The sequence below is a fragment of the Phyllobates terribilis genome, unplaced genomic scaffold (genome assembly GCF_046119375.1).
Source record: "Phyllobates terribilis strain yellow unplaced genomic scaffold, ASM4611937v1 Scaffold_11__3_contigs__length_659146591, whole genome shotgun sequence".
In the NCBI taxonomy this organism is placed as follows: domain Eukaryota; kingdom Metazoa; phylum Chordata; class Amphibia; order Anura; family Dendrobatidae; genus Phyllobates; species Phyllobates terribilis.
Genome location: NW_027362771.1, coordinates 8,000,420 through 8,017,333, shown reverse-complemented (window position 1 = coordinate 8,017,333; position 16,914 = coordinate 8,000,420). Strand labels below are relative to the sequence as shown.

Below are 16,914 nucleotides of genomic sequence, written 5' to 3'. Positions count from 1 at the left end.
TAGATAGATAGATAGATATCCAAAAAATTAGAGGCAGCACACAAGCAAGCATAAAGTGCAAAAAAGTTGTTGTTTAATAGCCAATGTGGCTGTAGCGATGTTTCGGTACCAAATTGTTGACCTTTCTCAAGCCATGCCTCTAATTTTTTTGGATACTTCATAGGTCTGGTACGTACCCTTGGGGGCTTTGCACCTGACTTTTTTGTGCTGCTTTTAGATTTTTTTCTTCACATTTTTTCTTATTAGATAGATAGATAGGTACTGTAGGTGGATACAGTAAATAAGGATACATTACATATAGTAGCTATATGCAATAGTTGAGAAACTTTAGATACTGTAGATAAATAAATGAGATATATGTTGTAGATAGACATATAGATCTGGTAGAGTAACTTCTGCTTAAATTGTTTATATGGTCACTGTAAATAACTGTTTTCTTTTATTGAATAGAGCCGATTTAGTACATTTTGAGTGTGATACATGGAGTATATGAATTTTTGTAGCTTTTGCACACTGTACATGTGCTGTATTAATGACGACATTGTGGCCATAATAAGTCAGATGCAATGACTATGTCCTTGAACAATCTTTATTTTTGTGATTTGGTTGCAGTTTTGTATTTTTATGATTTATTCTTGTTTGTTGCAGAGGTATGCTCTGTGGACTGTGGCACTCATGGTGTTTGTGTTGGCGGAGCATGTCGTTGTGAAGAAGGGTGGACTGGGGTGGCATGTGACCAACGTGTTTGCCACCCTCGCTGCACTGAACATGGGACTTGCAAAGATGGAAAATGTGAATGCAGAGAGGGATGGAATGGGGAACACTGCACCATTGGTAGGCAAACGACGGGCATCGAAAGAGGCACATATTGCTTTATTCTCATACAACATATCGCTGTTGTGTTTTGTTCCATCAAGGGAGCCTTCATTTTACAACTGCATAATACAACTTGATAACAAATATGTAAACTGTTAGTGTAATACGGAGACATGCCTTGTATTTCTGAATGGCTAAAATTTTGTGTTATAGTAATCCTGCCAACTGTAACATTAAAAAATGTCTTCCCACAAAATGGGCCGACTTGTTAAGACTGTTTTATAACATTCAGTCATTCTCTGTTTCCATAGTAGGCAATTAGGATTTGTTTTTACAGCAGTTGAGGCAAACCTTAATGGGGCATTGCTTTTGACAATGATCATGTCTTGTAATACAGAACTTTGGCCAAATGCTTTTAAGCATGTCAAATTGAATAAAAAAGGTTTGGCCACTGTTCTTAAGCAAATGCCAATGTAATATAATAGAGTTTAACACTGATAGCAACATGTAATGACAAAAAAAACAGCATTATGACCAAGACAGGCTGCAAAAATGGTGTGAAGTTATCAGCAGAATCTAAAAGGGATAAGTGACAAAAAATATTACTGTTTGATGGACAGTAAAAATAAATCATTCAGCAGCTTATTTGCCGTAAACAAAAGTGTGTGTTTTGAACTAACTTACTACTGTTTGATGTCGATATCTAATGCCTCAATACGCCATTCGTCAAGCGCGCGAAGATCAATCTCGGCACTGCACACTAATGAAAATAGGAAAAGTGCTGTTGGATTAATATAAAAAATATGTAAATTCTTTATTTAATCTTCATTAAACTTCAATATGCCTGTCAGGGAAAAGCAGTAACAATGACACGTTTCGGCAGTTAAGTGGTCTTAGTCATATCATAAACAATGCAGACAGCAAATCCTTTTAAAAGCAAAGACCACACCCATCACATATTATGTCATAAATATTTACATATGAATAAACAAAATTTAATTTCATATAACATTGAGTGGTTATAGATCAAATCAAATATATGGAGAAGGCTATGCTATACCCAATTACTAAATATATAATAAGTCATTATAGAAATTCATGCCATTAGGAAAGCAAGTATTGAGCTGCACTAGCCAAAATGCCTACCTATTAAGCGGGACTTTATGCTAGTCACCGCCTCATTTGGGGTTATTAGCCTTTTCAATTCCCAGAAAAATTAAAAATTTCTAAGCTGCCATTGTGTTTGTCTAAAAAAATGCTTGGTTGCGCCCAATATATGCACAGTTTTCTTTTTATTTATATCAGCTATACAGTGGCATGGAAAAATTTGAGCACCCCTGGTCAAAATTACTGTTATTGTGAACATTTAAGCAAATTGGAGATGAAATTATCTTTAAAATGGCTAAAGTTAAAGATGACACATTTCCTTTATATTTTAGTAAAAAAAATATATTGTCATTTTTTACATTTTAAAAATTACAAAAAGATCATGGACTGATGCAAAAGTTTGGGCACCCTTGGAGATTTGTGTGTTCAGATAAGTTTACCTTAATAAACCTGTTAGGGTCATGGCTCGTTCACTATCATCCTTAGGAAGGCCAGGTGATGCAAATTTCCCAGCTTTATAAAAATTCAGCTTCATCTAACCTTGTGCCAAAAACAGCAGCCATGGGTTCTTCTAAACAGCTGCACTCTGAAAATAAAAATGGCAGAGGCCCACAAAGCAGGAGAAGGCTATAAGAAGATAGCAAAGCGTTTTCAAGTTGCTCCTTCAAAATGTAAGAAGATCGGGCAAAAAGTCAGTGAGAGCTGCTCGTAGGATTGCTAGAGAGGCAAATCAGAAGCCCCGCTTGACTGCAAAAGACCTTCAGAAAGATTTAGCAGACTATGAAGTTGTGGTACATTGTTCTGCTGTTCACAGACACCTGCACAAATATGGCCTTCATGGAGGAGTCATCAGAAGAAAACCTCTCCTGCGTCCTCACCATAAAATTCAGTGTCAGAAGTATGCAAAAGAACAACTAAACAAGCCTGATGTATTTTGGAAACAAGTCCTGTGGACCGGTGAGGTTAAAATAGAACTCTTTGGCCACAATGATCAAAGGTATGAAGGGCACAGAATTTCAGGAAAATAACTTCTTGCCAACCATTAAGCATGGGGGTGGAACAATTATGCTTTGGGGCTGTGTTGCAGCCAATGACACGAGCAACATTTCACAGGAAGGGGGAAGAATGCATGCATTGAAAATTGATCAAATTCTTCATGCATGCATAACCCCATCTGTAAAAAAGCTGAAGTTGAAAAGAGGATGGCTTCTACAAATAGATAATGATCCTAAATACATGTCAAAATTCACAATAAGCTACCTCAAAAGGCTCAAGTTGAAGGTTTTAAAATGGCCCTCACAGTCCCCTGATCTGAACATCATTGAAAATCTGTGGCTAGACCTCAAAATAGCAGTGCATGGAAGACATCTTAGGAATCTCAAAAGAGCTGGAAGAATTTCCAAAGGAAGAATGGATGAAAATCCCTCAAACAAGAATTGAAAGACTCTTGGCTGGCTACAAAAAGCTTTTACAAGCTGTGATATTTGCAAAAGAGGTGCTGCTAGGTACTAACCATGCAGGGTGCTGAAACTTTTGCATTGACCCACTTTCCTTTTTGCAATTTTTAAAATATATAAAAATTACAATATATATATTTTTTTGCCTAATATACAAAGGAAATGTGTCATCTTTAACTTTAGGCCTTCTAGAGATCATTTCAACTTCAACTTGCTGAACTGTTCACAATAACAGTAATTTTGACCAGGGGTGCCCAAACTTTTACATGCCACTGTATGTTCAGCAATTCTTGATTTGCGCACAGCGCCAAGATGGAGTTTGCCATACATTAAAAATGTCAACCATAGGATCTTTCTTGCAGTTTTGAACAAGCTGTAATATTTTGTACAGAAAATGCATAAAAAAATCATGTTTGTAGTTAAAAGTGTGACCCAAGATTGGCCAAAGACACTCAATATATCCTAAACGTAAAACCACAAGATGGTTTTACGTTTATAGACCCCTTGTGTCTATATCTACTTGTATACATCATCAAATCTTCAACGGACAAAACAACAGGCCAGAAGTATAAGTGATTGTTAAAGTACCCATTGTACTGTTTTATTTTACCCTTTATTTTTATTTTACGCTGAAATTGACCTGCAGTGCGGTTTTGAAATTTGCACCATTTTAATTTCTCTTGCAGATAAAAAACGCATATCTGTTTTTATTGCATTTCCGCAGCAGATATGCAGTAAAAATGCATGTAGTCTGCACATGACTTTATCAATAAAGCTTTGTAAAAACTAAGTAATACAAAGTATCCATAACTTGTTTAAAATATGACATACCAAAAAGAGACAAAAGCTGCAGCTGAAAAAACTACAATATAAACGCATGTAAAATTACAAACAAACAATTCATTTATAAACACAATGAAAAAACACAAGTAACCTAATTTAGCAAATTTATTCATAAATTGTGGAGAAAATCTGCATCATCAAAAACTCACCAAATACTCATCATGGGAACTCTGCCTTAGGGGTGAGGATGTTTACATGTGCAACTTCTGTTCTTCTCCCTCCTTCACTAGAATGAAATCCAACCAGCCCTAACACACATGTGACAATATGAGGGCAATTATACTTACTTTTTGGTAAGGCGGGGGTAATAACATGAACAAAAAGTTCCTGTATCACCTCCTGAGTATAGTGGAGGCTGTACATAGGTTCCCCTTGATATCAATTATTTTTTTTCCCTTTTTTTAATAATTCATTATTATTATTATTATTATTATTTGTAATTTATTTTTAGTGTTTAGTAAACACAGATTTTAAAATGTGGGGCAAGTTCTCATATTCAGTTTCACTAACGATTAGATTCATTTCTCATAGGAATATTGTGACAATGGATAGTATGTCTGGTGTCTGTATTGAAGACGAATAGAGCAATATTGGATACATAATCAAATGTTGGTGTAAACACGACAATATTTTTTTGCTTCTGTCCATAACATAGTATGACAAGAGCAATATGCTTCTATGTGATATACAATAATTTTGTGGCTATCCAATACTAAAAATAGCTGAATGATACCGCAATGATATTGGTTCATTAAACCAGTATATACAGTACATAGTAATGTAAGCTTTAACTCCTTCCTGAAAATCAGTAAACCATTACTGAGATCAAATAGTATGAAAAAACTGGATTGAACAGTGAAATATTAGCTGCTGCCTATGACTGAGCACAACTTACCAAGGATGTATCTGAATGTGTTCAGTATCAAGGACCTCTTTGTTGTATGATTAATTAGTAGGCTATGTGCTTACAGCGCCAAGAAAATAAATTATAGAAAGAAGCAGCAAACACCGTAGCTTTCGTTTTTACAGATTAATTTAAATTTCTTCTTTTTGTCCCTATGCATCGCATGGAAATATAGATTTTGTTTGCTTGAACAGCCAAATGTGACTAAAAAGGTCAAATTCCGTCCCGGGTGCATTAGAACCAGATTGTTTCTCCTGGCGGATAAGGTTTTTCAGATTATTATAGTCTTTCTCAACAGAATTGCTCACTCCAGCAACAGCGGGGTTACAAGCTTAATTTAAAAAAACTTGGTACTTTGAGTAAGAATATAATCAGTTTCAGGATGTATCCTAAGGTATCTTTTCATAATTCAAATTTTATCAACAATCTTAATTGAAGCCATATATACACGAAGACATGATTAATAACTTTGCCCTACAAGTAACTTTATGTGCTCATTTACATTCACACATCCAGAATCCTTTGCACTTGCTTAAGTGTGTGAGTCAGTTCTAGAACAGAAAGTACTAGCCATGTGAGTAACCCCCAGAGACAATATTCTTTATTCCTCCAAAGTTAAAATGAAACACTATTATTAAAGTAGCAAATAATGACATTTTTAAGTTGCTTGTATTTCCTTTTTTCTTTAAAGAGATTATATCACCTATTTCATGCTGTCCTAGCATCTAATATTGACAAGGACAGTGTGTAGAAATACAGATATATTATTCTGTTCTTTTTCTCATGGCTCGACATATCCCAACATTCTGTAGCTGTGTGAGATGACTGACAAAAAATACATGATTTGGTGTTACTCTGTCCAGAGATATTTATGCTACATGTGTCTTTATGTAGCTACCCACTGGCTGTGAGTTGCAATCGATCATGGATTTTCTACATTGTCATGGTAATCTACTGAATTTGTGCTGTGAGAAGTTGGACGCCTCAACAAGAGAAAGCTAAGGGTGAATACACTGATTCTGTAATTTAGTTAAACTTATAAACTCATATATAATTAATTGCAGAGAGCTGTGAGCATTATGTATGTAGTGACGCCAGTTTTCAGTCTGGGTCGCCCTCAACTGAGCTGGGGCGTAACGGCGGACAACTGTCAGGTAGGCTTCGCTGGCCGGCAGGCAGTCCCCAGCAGAATGAAAAAGAGGGGAGAGTTGTGGAAGGGATGCAGGATCAGCCCGTCTCAATAAGCAATGTCCAGACTTGCGGTGCAATAGGAAGAAAAACTCACTTTTACTTGAGCAGTTGATGATGATGATGTGGGCCGCCATCAGTTGCATTACTACCCCTACTACTGTATGGGGCCCAATGAACAGAAGGAAAAAGGGGGGACCTGGCCATCATAGTCCTGACGCCAGTCATGTGACATGCTGCACGCTCACTTTCATTTTGGAGCAGAGCAGCAGTGTGCCACATGTGGATTGGGACCGCCCGGGACAGAGAGGCAGACATCGGCGGTGTCGGCAGCAGTAGCACGAGGTAGGCAGACAGTGTGTGTCAGTGTCTGTGTGTGTGTGCGTGTGTGAGGAGGCCACGATGGCAGCAGCAGGCAGTGTATGAGGACTGGGGGAGGTTGCTAGGGGGTTTTTGGCCTTGTGAGGGGGCTATTTCTGGTTTTGTGAGGGGGCTATTTCTGGCCCTGTGAGGGGGCTATTTATGGCGGCGGAGTTGGGGTGGAGCCTGGGCAGAGTCTCAAGGGGGCCCCAAAATTTTACCAGTATAGGGCCCTGAAATTCTTAATGGCAGCCCTGATGATGATGATTGATTATAGCTCTCCACAGTTAATCAGTACACTGAGCCAACAGCCCCTCATGGTGTGATGAATCCAGCTCTTTTCCAGCAATGTGTAGCAGCTCTCCTCACTTCCACTGCATATAGCTATATTCGTGTACCAAAACTTCTCCTCTCAGCCTGGACCTTGGCATCCACGGCATCTCAGGTTTAACAGGAAAATACCTCCGCTCTCTTCCCACCTCTGACAACTAAGGATCCTCCATAGACATCCCTCGCCTCATCCCTAACTAACGTCGTCTGGCAGTTGGGCACTTTTTGAATCGCGTAGCCCCACAGATTTCGCTGTTGTCCCAATAACGACCACAGCAAAGGCACAAGCTGGCTTCCTTTATCTCCAGCACTACTCAATCTCAGGGGAGCAGGGTTGCTTCTCCTGGGCTAAGTAGTTCTCCTGCAGGGGCTGCTACCCACCAGACTTCACAATAGCCCTTACACTAATTACATGTGTGTATGTAAAAATGACTGAAGAGCTGGCTTCTCACACCATCAGAGTTCATAGATATTTGTGACATCTGTCTTTGCAGGGCACCACACTCCCTCCTTCTTAAATTTAGCTCGTCCACGAGTCTAACTTGTAACATAAACAGAGTATGTTATAAAAATTGAACACCTGAGAAACTTGTTCATTTACATCTATGGTAAGCATAAGAAATTCAATAAGACAGGCATGATATGGTAGACTTTATGATCCTGATGATCTTGGGGACAGATGGTATACAGTTCTGCTTCCCATTGATCATCCAATTCATGGGTCTTGGTTTTGTGCTTTAGAACATGGTCTCCAGCTTGCAGTGGCATTGCTAGTGCATGTTTGTTATATTCTTGCTCTTGCTTTTGTCTTGCTTTATTCCGATGTTCTGCAATGCATTGTTGTACTTTCTGGTACTGTTCTTGTCGTTCTTGGATTCCATGGGCATTGGAAGTGTTAAAGATATCTTCAGGTCTGATGGCTCCCATTTGGTGATCTACTGGCAACTTGCCTGGTCTCGCTCTCATCAAGTGCACAGGTGAATAACCGGTTGAATTGATGGGGACTTGATTGTAAAGGTTCATTAAGTCAGACAGCTTCTCTGGCCACTGGTTACACTGTTCTAGAGATAGGGTTTTCAATAGTTCCAGGACAACCCCATTCATTCTTTCACATAATCTATTCTCATGCGGGTGGGAAGCTGTTGTCCTTATTTTCCGAATCTGCATAACTCACAGAATTCTTGGAAAAGTCCTGCTTCAAAGGCTGGACCCTGGTCATTCAATACCTGGCGGGCGATAAAAATCTTTGAAGGCCTTAGCTGTCATTTTAGCAGTGAGATTCTTAACTCGTATAACCACTAGAAATCTGGTATAATGGTCTACAATAGTCAATGCATACTGATGTCCGGATTGACTGGGTATCACATGATCAAGGGTTACCATCTCTAACGACTGTCTGCTGATGATCTGCTGTAAAGGAGCTCTCTGGCTTGTCAGATCTTTTCTTTTTAGTGCTTACAGACCACATTCTCTGCACCACTTCTCAGCGGAGCTTTGCATGCTGGGCCAGTAGAAGAGGTCGCAAAGCAGCATATCAAGTTTCTTCCAGCCAAAGTGGCCACTCAGATCGTGGTAAACTGTTAGGACCATTGGGACATCTGCTTTTGGTACCATTACTTACCATACAACTTCATGGGTCTGTGGGTTGATGTGGCATTAGATCAATTTGCCTTCATGAAAGAAGAATCTTTTCCTCTCTTTCTAGAGTTCGTAGACCTCTGGGGCTTCTTCTTTTTCAGGAGACGACCTCTCTTCCATGAGAAGCTGCTTCACGCGCACAGCACTGGATCTTTGTCTTGTGCTTCCTTCCACCCGAAATGGTGCAGGGGGTCAGCAGGCAGTCTTTTGGACCTGGGAGGCATCTCAGTCATTTGACAGGAGTTTTGCTGCACAGCCTAGTTATAGTAAGCTGGCATTTCTACCTCTTTCAGGAAGTCAGGGTCTTTTTCAGATGTAGGAGGATTCGGCATCCGAGACAATGCATTGGCATTACTGTTCTTCTTACCCGCCCGCTACTTTATCACAAACTGATAATTAGATGATCCCTCCATCCATCTCTGTTCGAGAGCACCTAGTTGAGCTGTATTCAAATGGGTAAGCGGATTATTGTCAGTGTACACAGTGAATTTGGAGCTAGCTAGGTAATGCTTGTATCTTTCAGTTATATCCCAAACAACAGCCAGTAATTCCAGCTTGAACGAGCTGTACTTTGAGGGGTGTCTTTCTGATAGTCAGAGTGATCAGCTAGCATAGGAGATTACTTTTTCTTGTCCATTCCATACTTGGGATAGAACAGCTCCTAGTCCCGTGTTGCTAGCATCAGTATGCAAGATGAAAGGTCGACTGTAGTCAGGATATGCCAAGATCTCTTCCTCGATGAGGGCTGTTTCAAGCCTTGGAAAGACTCCTACAGCGGTGCATTCCATTCGATGCAAAGTATTTTGTGCTTCATCTTTCCGGATTGACCCACCAGAAATTCTTGCAGTGGAGCCAACAACTTCGTGAAGTCAGAAATGAAGCAGCGGTAGTAGCCTACAAGCAACTGACGGACTTCCCAGATGGTGGTTGGCGCTGTCCAGTCGCGGATAACCATCACCTTGTCTGGATTTGGAGATACTCTTTCTGTGCTGACAACATGCCCCATATACTGAACCTTTGGTTTCAGCAAATGGCACTTTGATGGCTTCCTTTCAATCCAAACTTGACAGGGATTCAAACACCTCGGCAAGATGTTGCAAGTGTTCCTCGTAGGTCTTGGAATAGATTATTATATCATCCAGATACAAGAAGACCATTTCAAAGTTTTTATGCCCCAAGCAGCACTCTATGAATCTTTGAAAAGTTCCCGGTGCATTGCACTGTCCGAATGGCATAAAGTTGTACTTGAAAAGTCTCATTGGCATCATGAAGACCGCTTTCTCCTTGTCGGCTTCAGCAACCGAAACCTGCAAATACCCATTGGTCAAGTTCAGGGTAGAGAAATACCTAGCTTCCTTAAGAGCAGCCCGAGACTGCTCAATACGAGGTAATGGGTATGCATCTTTATGGGTAGCATTTTTAATTTAATGGTAGTGCACACACATGAGGATGCTACCACCCTTCTTTTTAACCTATACCAAAAGGGCAGCCCAGGAACTATAGTTTTCCCTAATCACTCCTGCCTGTTTCATCTCCCTTAACATATTTTTTACTTGATGGTAATTTGCAGAGGGAATTGGTCTATACTTTTCTTTTGTCAGCAGGTTGGTCCCTGTGGGTATGTGATGTTGGATGGAGCTTACTCTACCAATGTCAAGGGGGTGTTTGCTGAATACATGGCCATAGTCTTGTGCTACCCACAGAGCACCATTTTTATAATGGTGACAAGTGGTGTCAGTACCAATGTGCAACTCCTGACACCATTTCTCTAAGAGCCCTGGATCATCATTGACACATTCAGGAGTTAGTGGTTCGACAGCACTGACTGCATTAGTGCCAATCCTATATAGCCTGGCTAACGTGGAGTACCAGGGCTGGCGGACCTCCTCCTCCCCACAGTTCAATACATGTACCGGGACTCTTCCCTTGCATATGTTTATCACTTGGCGCGCTGCAAGGATGGTGGGCGTACTAATCGAATACACTGGCTCAAGTAGGGCATCATAATCTCTACCTCGTACTGTATACCTACAGCAGTCCTGCACCACAGGATTGTCTGGCTCCTAGGGGGCAGAAAAACTGTGTTTGGGTCTGTAAGTCTCACACCTCCTATCTCTCCACCAGATTGTTCTATCTGCTGAAGCTAACTAGAACTTTGAGGTCCTGCTGCAGGGCTGGTCTCTCTTCCTGTGGGACTGTATACAAAGTGTCCATGACCATATCAAAAATATCATCCAGGCAGTGTTCCATCACATTGGCGTCCAGGGTAACTGCAGGAGCACCATAAACGCTTTCAATGTCTATGCTCACTAATCCCTGGGAATGCAGTTTAACATGTCCCACCTGGATAGTAACGTCCTTATATCCCACCTGCATCACCAGTAAGCCATTACTTGTCAATAAGTGGATCTCATCTTCAGGATCCTATGTAAAGTCCTCGGTGGCCCAGTATCTTTCATATAAGTTTAAGGGCATAGTTGTTACTTGAGCCTCAGTGTCCACCAGGGCCATAAAAGGAATGCCATTAATTAGGACTGGAACCACTGGAAGGCCGCCGACATAGTTGCACTGCCGATCTTGGGGACCACCTGACATTACTCCTGTGGGTTGGTCCACTCCCCAATGACACTCCCATTTAAAGGACACTTTCTCTCCATGTTACTAGCTTTGTCACACCCTCTGCAGACAGGTTGGCTAGATGGATCGAACTTGACGGTGGCCCTTCGGTCCCTATGGGCGTACCTTCTTTGGGATGGTGGCAGGTGCTTTCGGCGATACCACGGCAGGTCTTCTGGGCTGGAAGTAAGCTGAAGAATCTGTACTGCTTGGCACAGCACAGCAACACTTTTTGTCAAGTCATTCACTTGCTGTTGTAGCGTCAAGGTTATATTGTCCACTGGAGCAGGTGCAGATGAAATTGTGGGCTTCTTGTCCATGGAACTGTAAACAAATGCTTGGTGGTAACCAGCTGTCTCATGCTGGGTAGGAGCAATAGGGTTTCCCGCAATCAAGTCGGCAGGCCCTTGAAGGATATGGATATACCAGTCTTTGAATTGTGCCAAATCCATATCAGGGTTTTGGAAAGACAGAATCCACAGCTGCACTTTAGCTGATTCAGACAGGAGACCTGCTATGAACTGGTCTTTTATCATTTATCAGCCTCTCGGATGCTTCCAGGATCAGTCTGCTGAATGGCACTAAGGGCCTCCTGCATGTTTAGTGCATAGTCCCTTATAGTCTCTTGAGGTCTTTGTTTGCAGCTGAAAAACCTCATTTTAATTTCTACTGTACAGTGGATATCAAAGGTGTCTCTTAACTTAGTGAGCACAGCTTCTACAGTTTGTTTGGCAGCATCGGGCCAGGACTTAGCCTCCCGCCGTGCAGCACCAGTGAGTTGACTGATATGAATAGTAACCTTTTTGTGCCTCTGTCATGGGGTATAGCTGAAAGAAATTCTGCGGCCTATCCTTATTCGCTATAATACGGTAACCAGGGGGCACCAGGGATATATGGCATGGTGAGCGGCATAATTAAAAATTCATCAAAGCTGGCCGGGTTGCTTGCGTTACTCCACAGTTTGGTGCTGCAACATACCAAAAAAAAACCTTCAGAGACAGTTAAAATCTATTTTTTATTCTACAATGTTACCTCTCTTTTCTGAAATTCATGTACGGGTGAGCTATCGCAGTATGGATAGTGTATTACACGGATTCAGCCAGGGATTATTGCTTTATACTGCGTGCTCTTGCTGCAAAAGTATTCTATTCCCAGTTTATACTGCTGTTAGCTGCTTTTACAATTGGGACAGGTGCTAGGTATCATCAGCTGGAAATGAGTGTTCATTCTGGTCGCATACATCTCTATAACAATCCATAACTTGATTGCTTTTTTCAAAAAATCATTGACAGATTCATGTTTTCTAGTATAGTTGCACTCAGAAATTCATCAAGGCAGGCAGGATTGCTTGTGTTCCTCCATAGTTTGGTGCTGCCACGTGCCCCAAAAAACCCTTCTGGGCCATTTAAAATCTGTTTTTTATTGTACAATATTACCTCTCTTATCTGTTTTTAATACGCTGATGTGAGCGAACCCTTAAGGCTATAGCTGCACCTCAACATTTGTTTCATGCCAGCAATTCTCAGAAAAGCCTTGCAGCTAAAACATCTATGCAACTTGTCTATGATTTGGTGCTGCACGACTATTTTAAAGGTGTGATTTTGTTGTTAAATAAAACAGTCAAGTTGTGATAAGTCATGTGCGACTTCCGACCAGCGACAGAAAATCAAACCCATTTGGAAACATTTTCTACTCTGTGTGGCAGTTGCAGGATGTCACAGGCTGCAATGGGTCACCATTGGCGATCATTAGATGACATGTCACGATGTGACACTGCTATTTCACTGTTGCACAAAAATGTCACTGTTTAGCCCTAGCCTAAATTTGTAGCAGCTGATGCCTCTATAGCACACAAGACCCTATTCCAAAAAATAGGTGCTAATCGGCAGGGCAGCTCCGTTCAGTGTTTACATCTGAGTGCCTTCAGAGCTAATAGCAGCTGATCAGTAGGAGTGTTGGATGTCAGCTCACTACGATCTGTTATTGATTATGTATCATTTGACATTTATCCATCAACATCCCATCAAGATCTCATTAGCCGGAGAACCCATTTAAAATTCAATAGAATATTTAATTTCTATAAATCTGGTCTCTCACAATAGCCTTGAGTTTCTTTTTCCATGAACCAGAAGTAGATATGAGTGAGCAATGTTTTATAGAGTTGTATTGGGGTTGTTAGTTCAATTGTATGCTCCAGTTTATTTCTTAATTTAAGAGCTGTTCCAAGCATAGATTTTAATCCCTTATCGGCAGGTCACTGATATGTGTTTGTTTGTTGGGGGTCTCAGCTCAGAGACTTTCTCCAATCATGAGAACATGGGTACTGTACTTGAGTATTCCACATTTGAAACTAAGGGGTAACATTTCTCCTTGTGGATAGTGACAAGCCAGGCCTCTTCCTCTCTGAAGAGGCAATTTGCATGTCCCCATGCGAATGGAACAGCAATCGGGCTTGTGCACTGATTAGGGGAGTACATAGAAATCCTGAGGCCCCACAGCAGACATTTTATTTGCCCTCCCCCCAAAAACAAACAAACCACATCCCCTTAATATTCAGCAGAGTCACAGAAGAGCATATCTCACAACTTTGCAGCCCTTACAAAGTCATTTTCCTCCTATTTAATCCTTCATACAGTATTATGGACACAACATAGTCCTCCATACACTATTATGGACACCATATAGTCCTCCATACAGTATTATGGACACCACATAGTCCTCCATACACTATTATGGACACCACATAGTCCTCCATACAGTATTATGGGCACCACACAGTCCTCCATACAGTTTTATAGGTACCACATAGTCCTCCATACAGTATAATGGGCACCACATAGTCCTCCATAAAGTACTATAGGCACCACATAGTCCTCCATACAGTGTTATGGGCATCACATAGTCCTCCATACTGTATTATGGGCCCCATATAGTGCCTCATACAGTATAAATGGAGCCATATAGTGCTCCATACAGTATAATGGGCCCCCTATATTGCTCCATCTATAATATAATCGTAGATGCATCCCTCTGTCCAATGCCTTTATAGACTGCGCAAGCGCGACGCACCTGCGCAGTCTGGCTCAAGACAGAAGAGCGCAGCGAGCCGTTACAGGTATGAGGAGTTTATGGCGCCGGAGATTGTGATATGCGTAGACACTGAACGCATACTGCGATCTTCGGCGCCATACTTACATACTTGACAGGGAGAAGTGTTGCCGCGGCGCCTCTGTAATGGCCGGAGACCGGGGCAGGAGTGAGGCTTCGGATCGGCGCATGCATATAGCGCGCTATCCAGCGCCATTTTACTGAAGACACATTTGCAGTGTGTCTTCAGCAAAATGGCACTGGACAGCGCGGTATGAGCATGTGCGTACTCCGGCACCACACTCCTCCCCCAGCCTCCAGCAGAAAGGGACGCAGCGCTGCAGCACAGGGAACAAAGGTGAGTATATGTGTTTATTTTTTTGTGTGTGTCCAGCATGATAGGGATGAGGGGTACCATGCATAACAGGCTAGGGATGAGGGGGTACCATGCGTACCAGGATGAGGGACGGGGTACCATGCATACCAGGATAGTGATGAGGTGGTGCCATGCATATCAGGATGAGCGATGGGGTAACATGCATACCAGGATAGGGATGAGGGGGTGCCATGCATACCAGGATGAGGGAAGGGGTACCATGCATACCAGGATTGGGGATGCGGGAGTACAATGCATACCAGGATGAGGGATGGGGTACCATGCATACCAGGATAGGGATGAGGGCGTGCCATGCATACCAGGATGAGGGATGGGGTATCATGCATACCAGGATGAGGGATGGGGTACCATGCATACCAGCATAGGGATGAGGGGGTACCATGTATACCAGGATGAGCGATGGGGTACTATGCACACCAGGATAGAGATGAGGAGGTACCATGCATACCAGGATGAGGGATGGGGTACCATGCATACCAGGATTGGGGATGAGGGGTACCATGCATACCACGATGGGGATGACGGGGTACCATGCATACCAGGATGAGGGATAGGGTACCATGCATACCAGGATGAGGGATGGGGTACCATACATACCAGGATGAGGGATGGGGTACAGTGCATACCAGGATAGGGATAAAGGGTGCCATGCATACCAGGATAGGGTGAGGGGGTACCATGCATACCAGGATACGGATGAGGGGCCATGCATACCAGGATATGGATGAGGGGTACCATACATACCAGAATTGGGGATGAGGGGTGCCTTGCATACCAGGATGAGAGATGAGGTGCCATGCATACCAGGATAGGGATGAGGGGGCACCATGCATACCAGGATTGGGATGAGGGGGTGCAATGCATACCAGGATACGATGGGGGCAGCACATAACAGAATGGGGGAACAGGATTGGGTAGCACAAATACCAGGATGGGGGCAGCACAAATATCAGGATGGGGGCAGCACAAATACCAGGATGGGAACAGCACATAACAGGATGGGGGCGCAGGATGAGGACAGCACATAACAGGAAGGGGGACCATATACCAATAAAAATGCTTGCCACCCGGCCGTAGCACGGGTTCAATAGCAAGTACAGTATAATGGGCCCATTATATTGCTCCATACAGTATAATGGGCCCCATATATTGCTTGATACAGTATAATGGGCACCCTATATTACTCCATACAGTATGGTGGGCCCCCTATATTGCTCCATACAGTATAGTGGGCCCACTATATTGCTCCATACAGTATAGTGGGCCCCCTATATTGCTCCATACAGTATAATGGACCACCGATATTGCTCCATACAGTATGATGGGCCCCCTATATTGCCCCATACAGTTTGATGGGTCCCCTATATTGCCCCATACAGTATGATGGACCCCTTCTGTTGCCCCATACAGTATGAGGGGCCCCCTCTATTGCACTATACAGTATGATGGGCCCCCTATATTGCTCCATACAGTATGATGGGCCCCATACAGAAAAAAAGTAAACAAATACTCCTCTCTCTCCTGCTGTTCCAGTCTCCTCAGCGTCTTCTGATCCTCTGCGATGCTCAGCACAGAGGGTGCGCTGTAGTGAAATCATCGCGCCCTCTGCACTGAGACATAACAGAGCTCAGATGCAGAGGGGGGATGATGGGAGAGGAAGCATAAGCAGACGCTCTCTCTCCCATCATTGTTTTCAACTGTATCGGCATCCAGGATGACGAAACAGTTGAAAGTGCTATGCAGGGGGGCCTGGTGTAGGCGCTGGCACCAGGCCTCCCTGACTCACGGGCCCCATAGCGGCTGCGTGATCTGCCGCCATTGGTGGTACGCCACTTGCACTGAGCTTAAATTTTAAGTTTATGGGTCTGTCAAAAATAGTCAAGAACTTTTTTTATCACTTTGTCAATGGTTAACCTGGCTGTTCTGTTCATATTGGCTATACACTTGTACTGTTTGGGTCAATATGACCCAACCTATTAAAGTCTGTTAATTTTGACATTTAGCTACTCTAAGCATATTATCTGAATGTCAGTTGCATTATTGTACTGTATGTGAACATGGTTGGTCAAAAACAAATGAAAATCAAAACTTCAGTTTGCTTTATTTTCTTTAGAAAAGGGTTTTATTGTTTCACTTATTGCTATATTCAGGCATTCTTACATTCTGCACTT

At 42.3% G+C, this 16,914-nt stretch overlaps 1 protein-coding gene across 11 annotated transcripts in view; it reads left to right on the top strand.

The window, feature by feature from the left end:
• TENM2 (teneurin transmembrane protein 2) overlaps window positions 1-16,914 on the top strand; it is a 2,544,132-nt gene that overhangs the window by 1,837,598 nt on the left and 689,620 nt on the right. For 9 of the 11 annotated variants that reach the window (XM_073651122.1, XM_073651120.1, XM_073651117.1 and 6 more), the window contains one exon: window positions 649-861. In XM_073651122.1, coding sequence (XP_073507223.1) covers window positions 649-861 — 213 coding nt within the window. The remainder of the gene's footprint in view (window positions 1-648; window positions 862-16,914) is intronic. The other 2 variants (XM_073651119.1, XM_073651114.1) reach the window with 1 other exon arrangement.